General features: G+C 32.7%; 2 protein-coding genes and 1 long non-coding RNA gene across 9 annotated transcripts in view; 1 reads left to right on the top strand and 2 right to left on the bottom strand.

Moving 5' to 3' along the window:
• The window catches only part of LOC127843709 (endonuclease/exonuclease/phosphatase family domain-containing protein 1-like), a 560,124-nt gene that overhangs the window by 476,857 nt on the left and 68,202 nt on the right, over positions 1 to 15,065 (bottom strand). The window lies entirely within an intron of this gene.
• Positions 1 to 15,065, bottom strand: part of LOC127843721 (uncharacterized) — a 238,962-nt gene that overhangs the window by 188,546 nt on the left and 35,351 nt on the right. The gene's annotated exons all lie outside the window — the stretch shown is intronic.
• The window catches only part of LOC127843705 (uncharacterized), a 253,090-nt gene that overhangs the window by 209,623 nt on the left and 28,402 nt on the right, over positions 1 to 15,065 (top strand). For 2 of the 7 annotated variants that reach the window (XM_052373437.1, XM_052373436.1), the window contains one exon: positions 13,451 to 13,952. The exons of the other annotated variants lie outside the window; for them this stretch is intronic. In XM_052373437.1, coding sequence (XP_052229397.1) covers positions 13,490 to 13,952 — 463 coding nt within the window. In that variant the 5' untranslated portion in view covers positions 13,451 to 13,489. The remainder of the gene's footprint in view (positions 1 to 13,450; positions 13,953 to 15,065) is intronic. 7 annotated transcript variants of the gene reach the window in all.

Raw genomic sequence — 15,065 nt, 5'->3', positions numbered from 1 at the left:
AAACTGGTGAAACCAGTGTTGTAACCTTAGTTCGGCTAAAAAACCACACCAGTGCCTTGGACCGTCATTAAATTGTATAGTAAAACTTGAGATCTTTTGTTTAAAAAGTCAGCATGGGATTCCAGATTTGTTTGAATTAGGAGTCACTTTAAAGATATCACAGTAAAATTTAAGCATGCACTTTCACAACGGAAAAACCTTAAAAGGACAAGGGCAGCAATTTGGAGTAGATTTTCGTATTCTTATCCGTTTATATGTGTACATTTTCTTTAAAGTTTGAATAATTTCTTTTCAAATAGATTAAATTGCATTTTCATGAAATGCATTTTAATGTCAAATATTGTTAATATGTATAATTTATAGGGAATCCTATGCGCATGTGACATGGCACAATTGTTATTGACAAAGGTTTTAAACTTGGAAAAATTATATTGCTTACATTTCTCACACGAGAACTAAAACTCAATGTATAACTAATGTGTCTAGCCACACAACAGTAATCACATAGACAAACATTTTAATGATTGTCAAAAGTATTGAATAAGGATCATTGAAGATACAGTTAAACCTGTCAGAATTTAGTTGCTCATATGATGTATGATTTTATTTTTTGAAAATATTTTACTATACCTATGCATACTTATCATCATTTTACAATTTCTACAACTATGTGAATATTGTTTGTAATATTTTGAGGAGTTTGTGACTAAATTTCTCACAATTTTGAAATTTGTGGGATTTTTTTAACCAAAACAAATTGAGCATCTTACTTTTACTTCACAAAAAAGAAAAGAGAGCCGTCTGTTGTCATGGTAATTCAAGAATTCCCAGATGTTCAGTTCAGTAAAATGTGCCTCCTTAAATATGTGATATAGGAGACGTTTGACAAACATATCATTTCTGCATTCGGCCCAGTAAAACCCCATTTAAGTAGTAAAATGTTCATACATAAGTTACATGCAGACCATGCATCATAACAAACAAATACACATTACTCATGCACACAGCATTACACCTAATCATAAAAACATCACCAGCAATACTGTACAGGGCACATTTAGGTCTCATTGGCCAGCGTTCACTGAACTCCCCTAAAACTAAAAGTAAAAACCTTTGGCAAAACACCCGGACACCCGGGGTAAATCTGACCTACTCTGACTTAAAATAACTTTTATCTCCTGAAAGGTCACATGGCAGGTCGGACCTCAAAGACCTCGTGAAGAGGCCGGTAGGACCTGTAAACTAACTCTGATTTAATAAAACATAAGTTACCAAACCTGTTTACTTGGTATAAATTTGCATGATTAGCTTAATATTTTTATTGAATGTAATTTCCTCAAATAATCTTAATGAACCTGACAAAAGTTTGTATAATTTAAGTGTGTTGTCGTCATGAAAACAAATGTATGTATTTTTGTGGAAAAAAGGCATATTTTGTATAAACAATCATGTTAGATTTAAAATTATATATAGCTTACGTTGTTCGTTAAGGTAATAACCAACGGTTTGTTATTCTGATGCTTGTATTTAATTCCTATTCATCGGGACTCCAAACCGTTGGTGATTACCTCACGAAGACAATTATTAATTCGCTTCTAATTAACTCATGTCCATTTTGTCTGGGTAATTCAACAAAACATGCAAAGTTTAATACTTTCATGCCATCATAGTCGAGACCTACAATGATTTCATTACAGTTCATGACACCGACAGCAAAGTAGAGCAAAGTTACAGTACAGATCTAATAAAGCAAACTCCGATTTTCGGTTAAGGCCAAATAAAATATAAAAGTAAAAATGTTTATCTCGACAATATTTAAATCAAAGTAAAATTTGGGCCAATTGATATCAAAAACCTGGTAAACAGGTTAAAGGTTACGCTAAAGGTGTAACAACTGTAGAAGCTACCCTTATGACTAAATGTTGATCCCATTTGGTAAGCATTTGTATCATCACAATATCACAACAAAGATGAAATCTAAGTAAAGTGTATTCAAAACTTAGATTACCATGTCAAATATAAGAAAAAGCTTATGAACACTAAAAATGCTTTGATTGTTTTAACTAAGTCAAATGAAATATAACCTGAATGGTTTAGGGTCGCATGGGTTATATAGATTTATAAATATCAACATAAAATTCAACATCAGCGCATTCAAAATGCAATGCCAATAGGTTTCATATTATATATATTGACTAACATCCTTGTTAATTATGATCATGGAGTCTTTACATTCCGCACTCCAGGGACAACATCCTTTTAAACACATCGATAGACCAAAAACTACTTATAACTTATTATATTCTGAACCGCCTTGCCACTTAGGTTATGTAAATCGATGATTATGTTGTAAATGCATAGTGATTCTCTACAGCAGTTGTTTAAATGTGAATGCAGTGGTAAAAGCTGGTCACAAAACGAGGTTCACATAATTTGTATATCAAAATTAAGAGATTAACCGAGACTTGCCTAAGTTGAAGGTTGATCACAATACATCTACTGCATACTGTTAAATCTTCTGTGCTTTAGTATTTGCCTTGCATCTTGTATTTTGGTCCTCTACTGAGAGTTAGCTAACGTGGTTATTGACTTCTCTTTGTGTTGTCTACAATCAGCTTTAAATCTCCACTTCAACCACTGGGAAGATTAGAACAAACCTTCACATAAATTATCAATGGGTGATCCTCTATCAAAGTTGTTCATAACGTTCCAGTAAGATGCATGTATTGATCATCAGTAGTACGTTGGCATATAGGTGACATTCACTCCTTTTTGTTTATCACTTCTCTTGTTTTACATTGCACCCCTCTTTTTTCCATCTTGTTCCAACGACAAACTTACTTGAGAGAACGACCTACTAACTCGAACTCGAGGGAACAGTCATCTTAGTCGAGTGAACGATATAGAAAAGAACATGAGTGCACAACTAAATGAAAGAGGCGTGCAATCAAAAAAGAGTGCAGTAAATATAAGAGGGGTGCATTAAACAAAAGAAGAGAGCATTTTAACTATCTCAAAAGAACGACTTACTAACTCGTGGGAACGAGAAAGCTATGTTGTCGGACAACTTACTAAGTTAAGGGAACGATCGAGAAAGAAAAAAAGAGTGCAACACTAAATAAAAGAGAAGTGCAACGAAACAAAGAGCGGTGCAGTAAAGTGTTTAATGCACTTTCCTTTATTTAATTCGCTTCTCTTTTCTCATTGCACTCTTCATTTATTTAGTTTTGCATTACTTTTTTGTACCTCGTTGTCTCGACTTAATAAATCATTCCCTTATTATCTTACTTACTTACTTATCTGCTAAGAGAAAAATGTCAATTGAGGAAGCCAAGAAATCATGCGGGAATTTCTAGCTGCTTACCTACTCTGGAATGTATGGGTTTAGTTTTAACCTACGCCTTATATATTTTAATTTGAGTAAAAATTTATGTTATTCAAATATAAGTTGGTTTGCTATTTTCTCAAATCTTTTTTCTAAAAATAAGGGATGTAGTTGACACTTGTTCGAAATATCATTTCATCGTTCCTCAAAAGGTTGTAACTTTGTTGCTCTGGTATCTTCCCTACCATTGAGTAATTAAATGGTAATTTAAATGAATGCGTTTTAAGCTCATCTATTTTTTGAAAAACATTTATGAGCTATTGTCATCACCTTCACCTTGGCGTAGGCGTCGGCGTTGGCGTCCGGTTAAGTTTTGCGTTTAGGTCAACTTTTCTTAGAAAGTATCAATGCTATTGCATTCAAACTTGGTACACTTACTTACTTTCATGAGGGGACTGGGTAGACAAAGTAAGATAACTCTGGCGTGCATTTTGACAAATTTATGTGCCCTTTTTATACTTAGAAAATTGAAAAATTTGGTTAAGTTTTGTGTTTAGGTCCATTTTATTCCTTAAGTATCAAAGCTATTGCTTTCATACTTGCAACACTTACTAACGATTACAAGGGGACTGTGCATGCAAAGTTATGTAACTCTGACAGGCATTTTGACAGAATTATGTGCCCAATTTATACTTAGAAAATTGAAAATTTGGTTAAGTTTTGTGTTTAGGTCCACTTTATTCCTACAGTATCAAAGCTATTGCTTTCATACTTGCAACACTTATTTACTATTATAAGGGGACTGTGCAGGCAAAGTTATGTAACTCTGACTGACATTTGGACGGAACTATGGGAACTTTATACTTAGAAAATTGAAAATTTGGTTAAGTTTTGTGTTTTGGTCCACTTCACCCCTAAAGTATCATAGATATTGCTTTCATACTAGGAACACTCGCAAACTATCATAAGGGGACAGTAAAAGGACAAGTTGCATAATTTTTACGGAATTATGGCACTTTTTTGACTTAGTAACTTTGAATATATGGTTAAATTTTGTGTTTCGATCCACTTTTTATAAAGTATCAAGGCTATTGCTTTCAAACTTCAAATACTTTCATGCTATCAACAGGTTACTGTAACTGGCAAGTTGAATTTCACCTTGACCTTTGAATGACCTTGACTCTCAAGGTCAAATTATTAAATTTTGCTAAAATTGCCATAACTTCTTTATTAATGATTAGATTTGATTGATACTTTGACAAAACTACTCTTACCTGACATACCACAATAGACTCCCCCCAAACCATCACCCGTGACCTCCCCCCCTCCCCCCCCCCGAATCCCCCCCCCATTTTTTAAGATCATCTCACAAATGACCACCACACCCTCACACTATACCCCCACCCCACCCACCCAATTTTTTTTTGAAACGGTTAAAAAACACAAATATTTTTTTTTATTATTTTATTTTTGAAATACCGTCCAACCATCGCACCCAAGAATCCCCTCCCCCCAACCCCCCCCAACCCCCCCCCCCCCCCTAATTTGTTTTTAAAGATCATCTCACAAATGACCACCACACCCTCACACTATACCCCCCACCCCCCCCCCCCAACAAAAAAAGAAAAAATATCCTTTTTTCCGCATTTTTGGAAGATAATGTTATAAATGTCGACACCCCCACACTATACACCCCTCTTCACTCTACACCTCCCTCCTTTGTGATTGAAATAGAGAGTCCCTTCACCTTTAAAAAGAAAATAGATAAGCGGTCTGCACCCGCAAGGCGGTGCTCTTGTGGTTTCCTTTTATTATTGTTTAATTTGAGTTGCGATGCGATTAAGTTAAATTTTATTCACACTTATATGTATCATGAATATTGCTGGGCCAAGTGTGAGGTTGACCGTTCCAAGGCATTGCCCCAAGCTTTATTCTTATATATGTTTATGTTGTTTGTATCGTGCTGTGTTGTACTATTTGGCAATTGGTCACTTACCTTAAATTTATGACCAACTTATTGCATGTCGCTAACATACAATACTGCTCTAGCACCTGGAGTTTCACTTTATTTTCAATGAAAAATTTAAAGATATAATGTTATTCACTACAGTAAACATATAAGAACAATGATTAAAATATTCTATGTCTTCAGAATATCTACAAAACATGTGTTTATCATAAATCATTTGAAAAAACATTATAACGATGCGCACACTATGCAAGTTTTGTCCACCAGTTTATACTTTTAAACATAAAGATTGACGTTTTTAAACGCACATTCCAATGACGTCATACTGTGGATTAACATATTTTAAGGAGGTCTCATATCTGCACACCTACCATTTCTCCAATTTATGATCACTGGAATATTTACCAATTAGGTTTTCCGCATTCTTCAAGTTAAAAGTGAAACGTCGAATCAGATCAGTCGTAACACCATATGCCGTTATGTTTGAACATAAGACGTTCTTCTGACGATTATATGAACTCTTTGTAAAAAATATAAGCACAACTTTGGCATGATAAACGTTTTCTTTAACATAAGTTAATAGATGCACAGCTTTTAACATGCTTTTTCAAACTTTCAATGTGTAATGAACTGCTTGAATGCTATAACCATAAAAGTATACATCTGCAATGAAGCCTGTCTATAGTGAACATATCAAATGGCACTGAAGTCAGAGACATATACCTGTAATACAAGTATAAAATTAATTACTGCCAAATCTAAAAAAGGTAAACATTAATTTCTTCCTGCCTTTCAAGTCCAAATGTGAAACATTTTAGTATTTTGATTATAATAGACAGCTTTTTACACACAAATATAATACCTACAAATCTTACCTTTTTACTGTAAAAGTAGTTTTCTTTGAAAACATCTTATTTCTATAAGAAAGAACTTTCAATGAGAAAGGTGTTGAAACAATTATATTTTTTTACCATCTTAGTGGGAGAACAGTGTCTTTTATCAACATAAACACCGATAGAGTCATATTTCTCCCTATCTAATTACCGATTAGTACAATAGTTTGTATTTCCTGTTGATATGAACCAGATACAGCAATTCCTTTACAAGGTAAATGCTTCATATTTTATTTTTTACCTTGAATAAGGAGCACAACTGGCTTATGTTAAAATGATTTAAGTGCACTTAATCCTTTTGGCACATGTATTACCTCTCAATATGTATGAAAACATATTGTGCAAAAAAGACTTAAGTGCTATTAAAGCTTTCTTGCAGTCATGAAAAGGATATAAAGCATTCTGGTATACAAGGGATTTGTCGATAAGCACTTATGGACATTGGTTCTGTCGGATATACTATGTTGTATACAAGATATGATTCCAGGGAATAGTGCAAATTGAAGAGTATTTGAATAGCTTTCTAAATGTGCAAAAAAGTGATTTTTTATAAAAATTGCACTTACCACGTTCTGACTCTAACCCCTCGATATAGTGGCCCCATTTATGACTCAATATTTAAGTACATTATGAATGTGGGTCGCGTGCGTTAAAATAAAAGACACGAAGTCAAATCTTAGAAAAACGTTGTTACTATTCCAGAATCCACATTTGTTATTCAAACATCACGGAACTTGGTCAGAATATTTAATCTTGCACTACCTATATCAAGTTTAACAATTGTCACGCGTGTCCTTTGCAATCGGGTCAATTTTAGAAAAAAATGTGTTACCATTATAAACTCTTTTGACAAAACTTGTCAGATCGTTTATCTAAACCAACCGAGGTAAGTTCAAATCTGGGTCACACATGTCCAAAAGCTAGTTAATCTGGTTGAGTTTCGTCAATGTGTTTATCTTAAACTCCGATAAGCGCTTGAGGGATACCATCACCTTCTTGTTTCTGCTAGAATAATAATCACTTTAGTACAACCTGGTATGGTCAAATGACGTTATATCTTGCACTGTATTACATATAACGATTGATACATGGTGTCAAATTGTACTTGACCCCCTGTACTTATTACTTATTGAAATGTTTAACTGAATTGGCTAAGTCGTAAAACAAAGTTAGAAAATGCAATTTAGGTAATAATTATTTGAAGTTGTTAACAATGTCCATTCCAAGTGTATGTTCTTCTTTTATACCCAGGTTGTGAAAGAACAAATTATATGATAATGTTTACATTTTCAAAGAATGTTGTATGGCACACAGTGCTATTTAAGACCATTCGCCTCGTTTGTTTATCTCACCTGAGTCACGCGTGTACAAACGCGAGGTTACCATGTAAAATCAGAATGGTTTCGGGGCGTTGAAAACAATTGCCACCAGGGCGAATAGGAGTTTTCTAAAGATCAATATGCTGAAATTTGTAAAAATCATGCAACTTGCTGAGAAGATTGGTTAAAAAAATAGTAAGGCTCATTTTAAAAATGTTTCCGGTCAGGAAAAAAAAAAATGGCAGTCAGGGATCGTGGAAGTTTTCCTTTTATGGGTATAGTAAAACATTACATAAGTCATATGTTTTGAAAAATCGTCGTGAAACTGTATCAGAATTTTTGTTTTGATTATAGCGTAACTGATAAGTATTGTGTAAGTGGCATAAATGATTGTGTAGAGTTGAAGTATTTTTATTATGATGACCATAATGATGTTGATATCATTATATAAGTATTATGATAATGACGATGATGTTGACGATGGTGTTGACGGTGTGTTGATGATGATGTTGACGAAGGTGTTGACTACGATTTTGATGATGATGACAATAATGATGATGATAATGGTGTTAACAATGATTTTGACGATGATCTGGACGATAATGTTGATGATGATGACGATGATGTTGACGATGATCTTGACGATGACGACAACGACGATAATGATGATAATGATGATGATGATGATGATTATGATGATCATAATGATGATGATGTTGATGATGATGGTAATGGTGATGATGATGATGATAATGATAATGATGATGATGATGATGATGATGATGGTGTTGGTGGTGACTTGAGTTTGTTTGTGTCTCAAAGTCTCGCAGTCACGTTTCAGAATCATCATAAAGCTGCTATTTAAACATGGGTTTTATTATGCAATACTAGTGTGCATGCATTTTATGCGCACCTTTTTGAATTATTGAAGCTTGAATTTCAATTAGTTTGTATAATTATACTAACATATAATAATTCAAATCATTTTTTAAATCCTCTGTGGGCGTATACATTTATCAAACTTCTATCTCCAGTAATATGTAAACCCAAGCTCGCGATAGCGACCAAATAAAAAAGGAATCGTAAAATCAAAACGTTCCTTCTTAATAGGCGATTTTTTCGCGAGAGTATGATTAACTTGTCACAAAATGTATTGCAGTAAGAAAAGATAGCGTGCCGATACATGTATATATTCGCAAAGGAGTAGATAGTGTGCAGGTATGTTTCCTTATGTATTAATCGTTATTACAGGAAACATATGTTTAATCGGATAATATTTATGTAAGCATTCATATTATTTACAGGCTTATACACTGTGATCTTTAATCTGTGAAGTATGGTTATGAAATGGATATTAAATTCTTAAGCATACATGTAATACATTAATGTATAGAAATGTGTTTGCTATTTTCAACGAATTATGTATGGTTATCGATACCTTGTGTAGAGAGCGTACACTGGGACAACATTTTTTTGGCATAATAGTTTTCGTTTGTCGGTTGGCGAAAACTGGTATTCTAAAATAATAATTAGTTAATTATTTTATTTCATACAATGAAAACTAATCACACATTACCACTTATCATATTGTAATGCACAGTCACGAATATAGTACATCATTACAATGGCTTATGTCAAAGTACAAAAAATAGTTAATTACATACATGGACGCACCCTTATTTAAGTAATAATCCCCATCACTCAGTGATTTCACTTGGAACACATTTTAACAATATAATAATATCAAATATAAGCAAATGACTTTAATTTCTAAATTACGGAAAATTACGTCTATAAACTTATAACAACATCTTAACATCATAAAGTTGGCTTATTTATTTCAAAATATTTACCATTTGACTGGTATTGTTACAATTTGTTTTGTTTAATTGTCAAATCGAAGCCATTTGATTTGCCATGATTATTACAATTCTCTAGTGTGTTGTGACTTTGGTGTTAGATGTGTTTGGTTAAAAAGACATGCGTTCACAATTTGAAACCTTACGGAAACTTAGTAACTTAAGCGCGAATGTTTTCACATAATCTCTGTTTGCTTATGGTTTATACGAAAAAAAATGTTTATTGTTTATCTATTTGATCAAATTGTGCGAAAACTGTTTCTTAGCATTCGAATAATATTAATCAAAATGGAAGACCTTAATAATTTAAACAAAACATTCCTTAAAAATGCAATTTACGTTGTTTAAATTTCAGATTGCATGGTGAAAATAACTAGAGTATCTAGTGTCAGACTCCATAAAGTAAGATATGTGTTGTGAGTTTGTCATAAATAGTTGTACATGTAAAAGTGTATTAATGATATACACAATAACATCTTTCAAACAGGGCCTCATGTGTGACACATAAATGATTTATGCAAACAGGGTCGAATATGTGTTACATAAATCACTAATGTAAACAGGGCCTCATGTGTGTCACATAAATAATTAATGCAAACAGGGTCGAATATGTGTTGCATAAATAATGAATGCAAACAGGGTCGAATGTGTGTCACATAAAACATAACACAAACAGGGTCCGATATGTGTTACATAAAAAATTAATGCAAACAGGGACGCACGTGTGTCACATAACTTATGAATGAATTTACCTCTTAATGTTGAAATTGTGTTATCAGCTAATTGCTATTGATTATTAATCGTTGTCTTTTTACTCTGTATTGCAACATTGTTATTGAAGTTCGGATGCATTACAAGTTTTATATCTAGTGCATATTGTTCATAATTTTGTTTCGATATTAGGAAACTGTTTATTAAAAAATCATATCTTTATTAAGCCCTTAAACATTTAAAGTGATGTGTCACTTCCTCTTGTGGCTTAACACGATGACATTAATTTAGGCGCGCTAAAATGTTTTTATGACTCCTAAAAATTTCAGACCAGGGGTCATTTGAATCCGAGTTTCTCAACTTAATTGAAATCTATGAAAATGTAAACACTAATTTTATCGTCAATTTGATAGTATGTGTATGTGTATGCACAACAAAGAACAACAATAAATGCTGAATTTCCCTATTGAAGTTAAAAGGATGATTCATTTTTCCCAATTCAAAGCGCCCCGGCAAATCTCAAAATGGTGAATAAAACACGTATTTTCAATTAAATCTCCGGTATGCCCGTATAATTGATGTTTCACAAGAATTGTACACGTCTTATTTTATATAAATATATATACAGAGAGAAAGTGAAGATAAAAATGCGAAGACTAATGTTCTGTCAATAAGAGTAATGAAAATGTATGTATAATTATATGTAAATATGCACGTGCTTAAATGAGTTTTATCAATATTGCTGCATACTAAACGTAAATGCGTATCTTGACGTTATGGGATTTCTTTTCAATATAGAAACTGATTTAAATACTTCATCATGCCACTTGATTGATATCTTCCTGATATAACCCTGTCCATTATAGTTTTTTATCACGTTATATCAGTTGTTACATCAGTCAATGTTTGAAGGTAGGTCATACGATATTGTCAAGAAAAAAATAATACATAAGTCTAAACTATTTTGGATGACGCATCCATTTGGATTGTAATTGACATTTACACTTATAGTGCATTTTAATTTGAGTTTTACAAGACTTTCAACTATTATAAAAAATGTGCAAGCGTTTAGCTTTCTTTCATATTTACATATTTAAATACTTAGTCTTATTTTAATTATGCTAGCTTTTTATAAGTATACACATATTTATTCGAATCAGCGTTTTATTATTTTATATTTTTAGAGCAAGATGTTTTTAGTCGTAAAGTAAGATAATTGTTATCGTGATAGCGATATGATATAATATCGTATTTTTCCTTGATTTGCCCTGGTAAGTTGTGTTTGTCCGACGACATTGATAATTTACAAAGACGTAAATGGATATTGTGTCAAGGCTTGGATTACTAGTGACGAAATACCGGTCCAGTGTTATGAAATTCTCACGTTAGGCTATTCTGAGCACTCACTTTTAAAAGTGAGTAATTGTGATCACCCATGACCGTCGCCAAGCAGTGGGCGCGGTCAACGTTTAGCTCGTTACCTCTCTACAGGCAACATGCTGTATTCAATCTAAATGAAAGTTGATCAGACTGTTTATCTAAACAATATAAGGCTTGCGTCTGAAACTGTTTATGACTCTACATTTGAAAAACTATCGGCATAATAATTATCCATAGTCTATATCTGGATTATTTCGTCCAACAATAGGTCAATGGGTAAACTTTTACAACAATCCTGTTATTACTGTAGAAGCAACATTATGACTCAAATAATTTTATCCATTACAATAATTAAGCCGAATTTCAAAAAACATGTCACCAGGTCAACTTTTAGTAAAAGCATGTAACCACTCTAATGGCCGAATGAATAACTCAATATTTAAGTAAAGTTTGATTCTGATACAATACCTCGATACAATAATATACAAGGTAAATTATTTACCTTAACTCACTTAACGTATGTCTGAGTTGTCAACGTAGTACATGTCTTCAGATATTGATACCGAATAAGTTTGTAAACTTGAAAAACGGTTAGTATGATACAATTGTGATAAAAAGGCCCTTTGTTGGTTACAATTATCTTCCAACAATTCTTTAAAAATATCGAACGCAAACGTCGATGTACAAAATGAACTCCAATCTTTCTATACTAAACAAAGACTTAACGTTTATTATTCTTGTACATAAAACTACACTCTTTAACTGAATACAATTATGTACATTGTTACATTATTTAATCACATTAGACAATAACATGTGCATTCGTAGAATAAAATTACTTCTTATGTATTGAATGTTCACGGTGCGCATGGCGGTGAAAATGCTTATATGATCACTTAAATGATCACGTGCTTTGCATTATGAACTCACGTGTATTATAAAGTTTTATTGGTTATCAAAAATAAAAAATAAACAAAAACTATTGAGTGACATTTGCATTTGTTTAAGTAAATAACCGAACTAGTTTTATTAATTATTTTGATAGATCTTTTATTTAATATGTTATTGTATCATGTCGTTTTGTACGTGTAAAACTTTCTTCTGCCCCAGATAATTTCTGTGTTAACCATTCTTAAGTTAGCACGCGGTAACTTTGTCATCAACGAACATAGGCGTACGCATTAACCCGAGAATATCAACAAATAGATAATCTATATTTAAAGTACTGATAGTCGTATATTAATTGTATTTCGTGTGTTGATATGTTGTATTATAAATGGAATTAGTTACAATGGCACATTTCTTCCAAATAACTTCTATATATATATATACATGATTTTAAAACCGTGTTTAACATCTGTATGCGACTCAAATATAAAGTAAAATAATGCATCTAACTAGCATTTGTCTTACTTTTCTTCATGTATGTAGCAAATACTAGTGAACTTATAGTATATATTATATCATGAGATTCTACATGTCACGTAACTGAATTGATTTGTTTGTAGTTTGTTAAGATCATGCCATCTTATTATTAACATATTTTCTTATCGTACTTTATAAGAAATGTATTTTGCTAATGCGTAAATGTTGCAAACTAAGTGATATCATTTTATGTTATCTGCGTGTAATGTTTTTAAGCAGGTAATCGTCTTTGACTAATTATTTATATATCCATTCAGAAATACTATCAACAACAAATACTGAAATTTATTTATTTTATACAACGAATAAGAGTTTTCTTTAAAAAGAAACAGTGTGTTGTTTCTGTTTGTATCATTAAGAGTAAAAATCAATCAATTGAAAATAAATTACATGTGCATATTAACACGGTAATGTGACAACATATTGTTAACGACACTTGAAAAGAACTTATGCTCAATAAATACTAGAGTGAACATTCACCCCTTAAATCTGTTGTCATCTTCGTCGTCGTCGCCGTACTGGTAGTGGTAGTAGTAGTTACACAATAATTATGATGTTTGTAATTTCAGGAGGACTGTGGACTACGATTTCGCTGATATCTGAACATCATGCCGGTGATGGAAAATATGGAATTAAAAGAACTTTCAAATGAAACACAGACGTGTCTTTTCATGAATACGTCTGTTACCATCTTATTAACTCCAGTATGTTTATTCACATTATTAGGTATTGTCACATATTTATCTTACACTTTTTTCCGGGAACGTTGCAACATACACACTTTAGTAAGAGTACACACCACTACTGTAATTAAGAGACATACATCATTTCTGAGTAGAGAAACGAAGTCGTCTGAAACAAATCTAGCCTCGCTCATTGAGGAAACTGCAATAGCTAATCGACGTGCTCTCGAAGATGCAAGAATAGATATAAAAGAAGATCAGCAAGTTTGTAGTATTGAGATATTAACAAAAGTTAATGATCTTATTAACAAGACACAATGTTCGAAATACACCGACACCGATAACACAACAGCGCCAGGACAAGACGAGTACGTTGCAAAATGCCAGGGTAAGTACAGAGTTAGTTTAACATCCACTTTTGACTGTTTATAACATTAAACAATTGAGGTAGGAAAATGTTTCTTATGTTAGTCATACGCAAGCAAATGCGTTAACCTCAACGCGTACATCCACACTTGCGTTAACTTATGCTTATTTATTTGTATAAATGTTTGCATCGTTGTCATTAATATGATAGTAAATATTGGTATGCAGGTATGACGATAACCAATATTATGATGATGCATATTAGTTTTGTTCATTTAAACATGTAAATTATAATGTATTTAGCTAAATACTGCTTATGATGATGCATATAAGTTTTGTTCAACTTAACATTTAATTATACTTTCTTTAGCTAAATACTGCTATATGATAGGATTTAAAGTAGCATGAGGGTCGTGTGTGAAGTTGTATGGGATTATTATTGTTCGTGTTATTTGCGATTGTGTATGTATCACCAAAATACATATATTACATTTGCCCTTTAAGTTTAATATCTTGAACGTTGTATAACAATACAAAACTAGTTTGCTCACTAAAGTGATCAAATGTTATAAGCCGATATTGCTACGCGTATTGTGTTTTTATCCGCTTGCATATTTAGCGCATAATCTGGTCTCACATCATCATATGTAACATAATAGAACGAAAACAATGACGACCAAGACTATTCAATGTACAAGAGTGATATCGCTAGTATATACTGTGTGGAATCGTGACTGAGTGATAAAACATGAGCGTCAAAACCTCATACTTCGCTTGACTCTAATATGCTTCTGTATTTAAAACGCTCTCCTTTGGGGTGTTTTTAAGACAGAACACTATAACAGATTGGCTAAATAACGAGGGCATGGTGGTTTGATAAAACGATCGTTTGAGGACACACTATGAATGAGAAAATGGGTTGGCATGAATATTCGATGGCATGGAAACTCGTTGAGTATTTATAGATCGTATGAATATTTAATGATGGTGACAAAATCGTTTGATTATGAGAACACGAATATTTGATGCCTAAGACACGATGGATATATCTTGCTGATACGATGGTTAGACGATCGTTTAAAGGACGGTTGCACGGGGATGGCACGATTATTTTATGACTATGGCGCGATGTATT

The sequence above is a fragment of the Dreissena polymorpha genome, chromosome 9 (assembly GCF_020536995.1).
Source record: "Dreissena polymorpha isolate Duluth1 chromosome 9, UMN_Dpol_1.0, whole genome shotgun sequence".
NCBI classification, from domain to species: domain Eukaryota; kingdom Metazoa; phylum Mollusca; class Bivalvia; order Myida; family Dreissenidae; genus Dreissena; species Dreissena polymorpha.
This window is presented reverse-complemented; position numbering and strand designations above follow the sequence as displayed.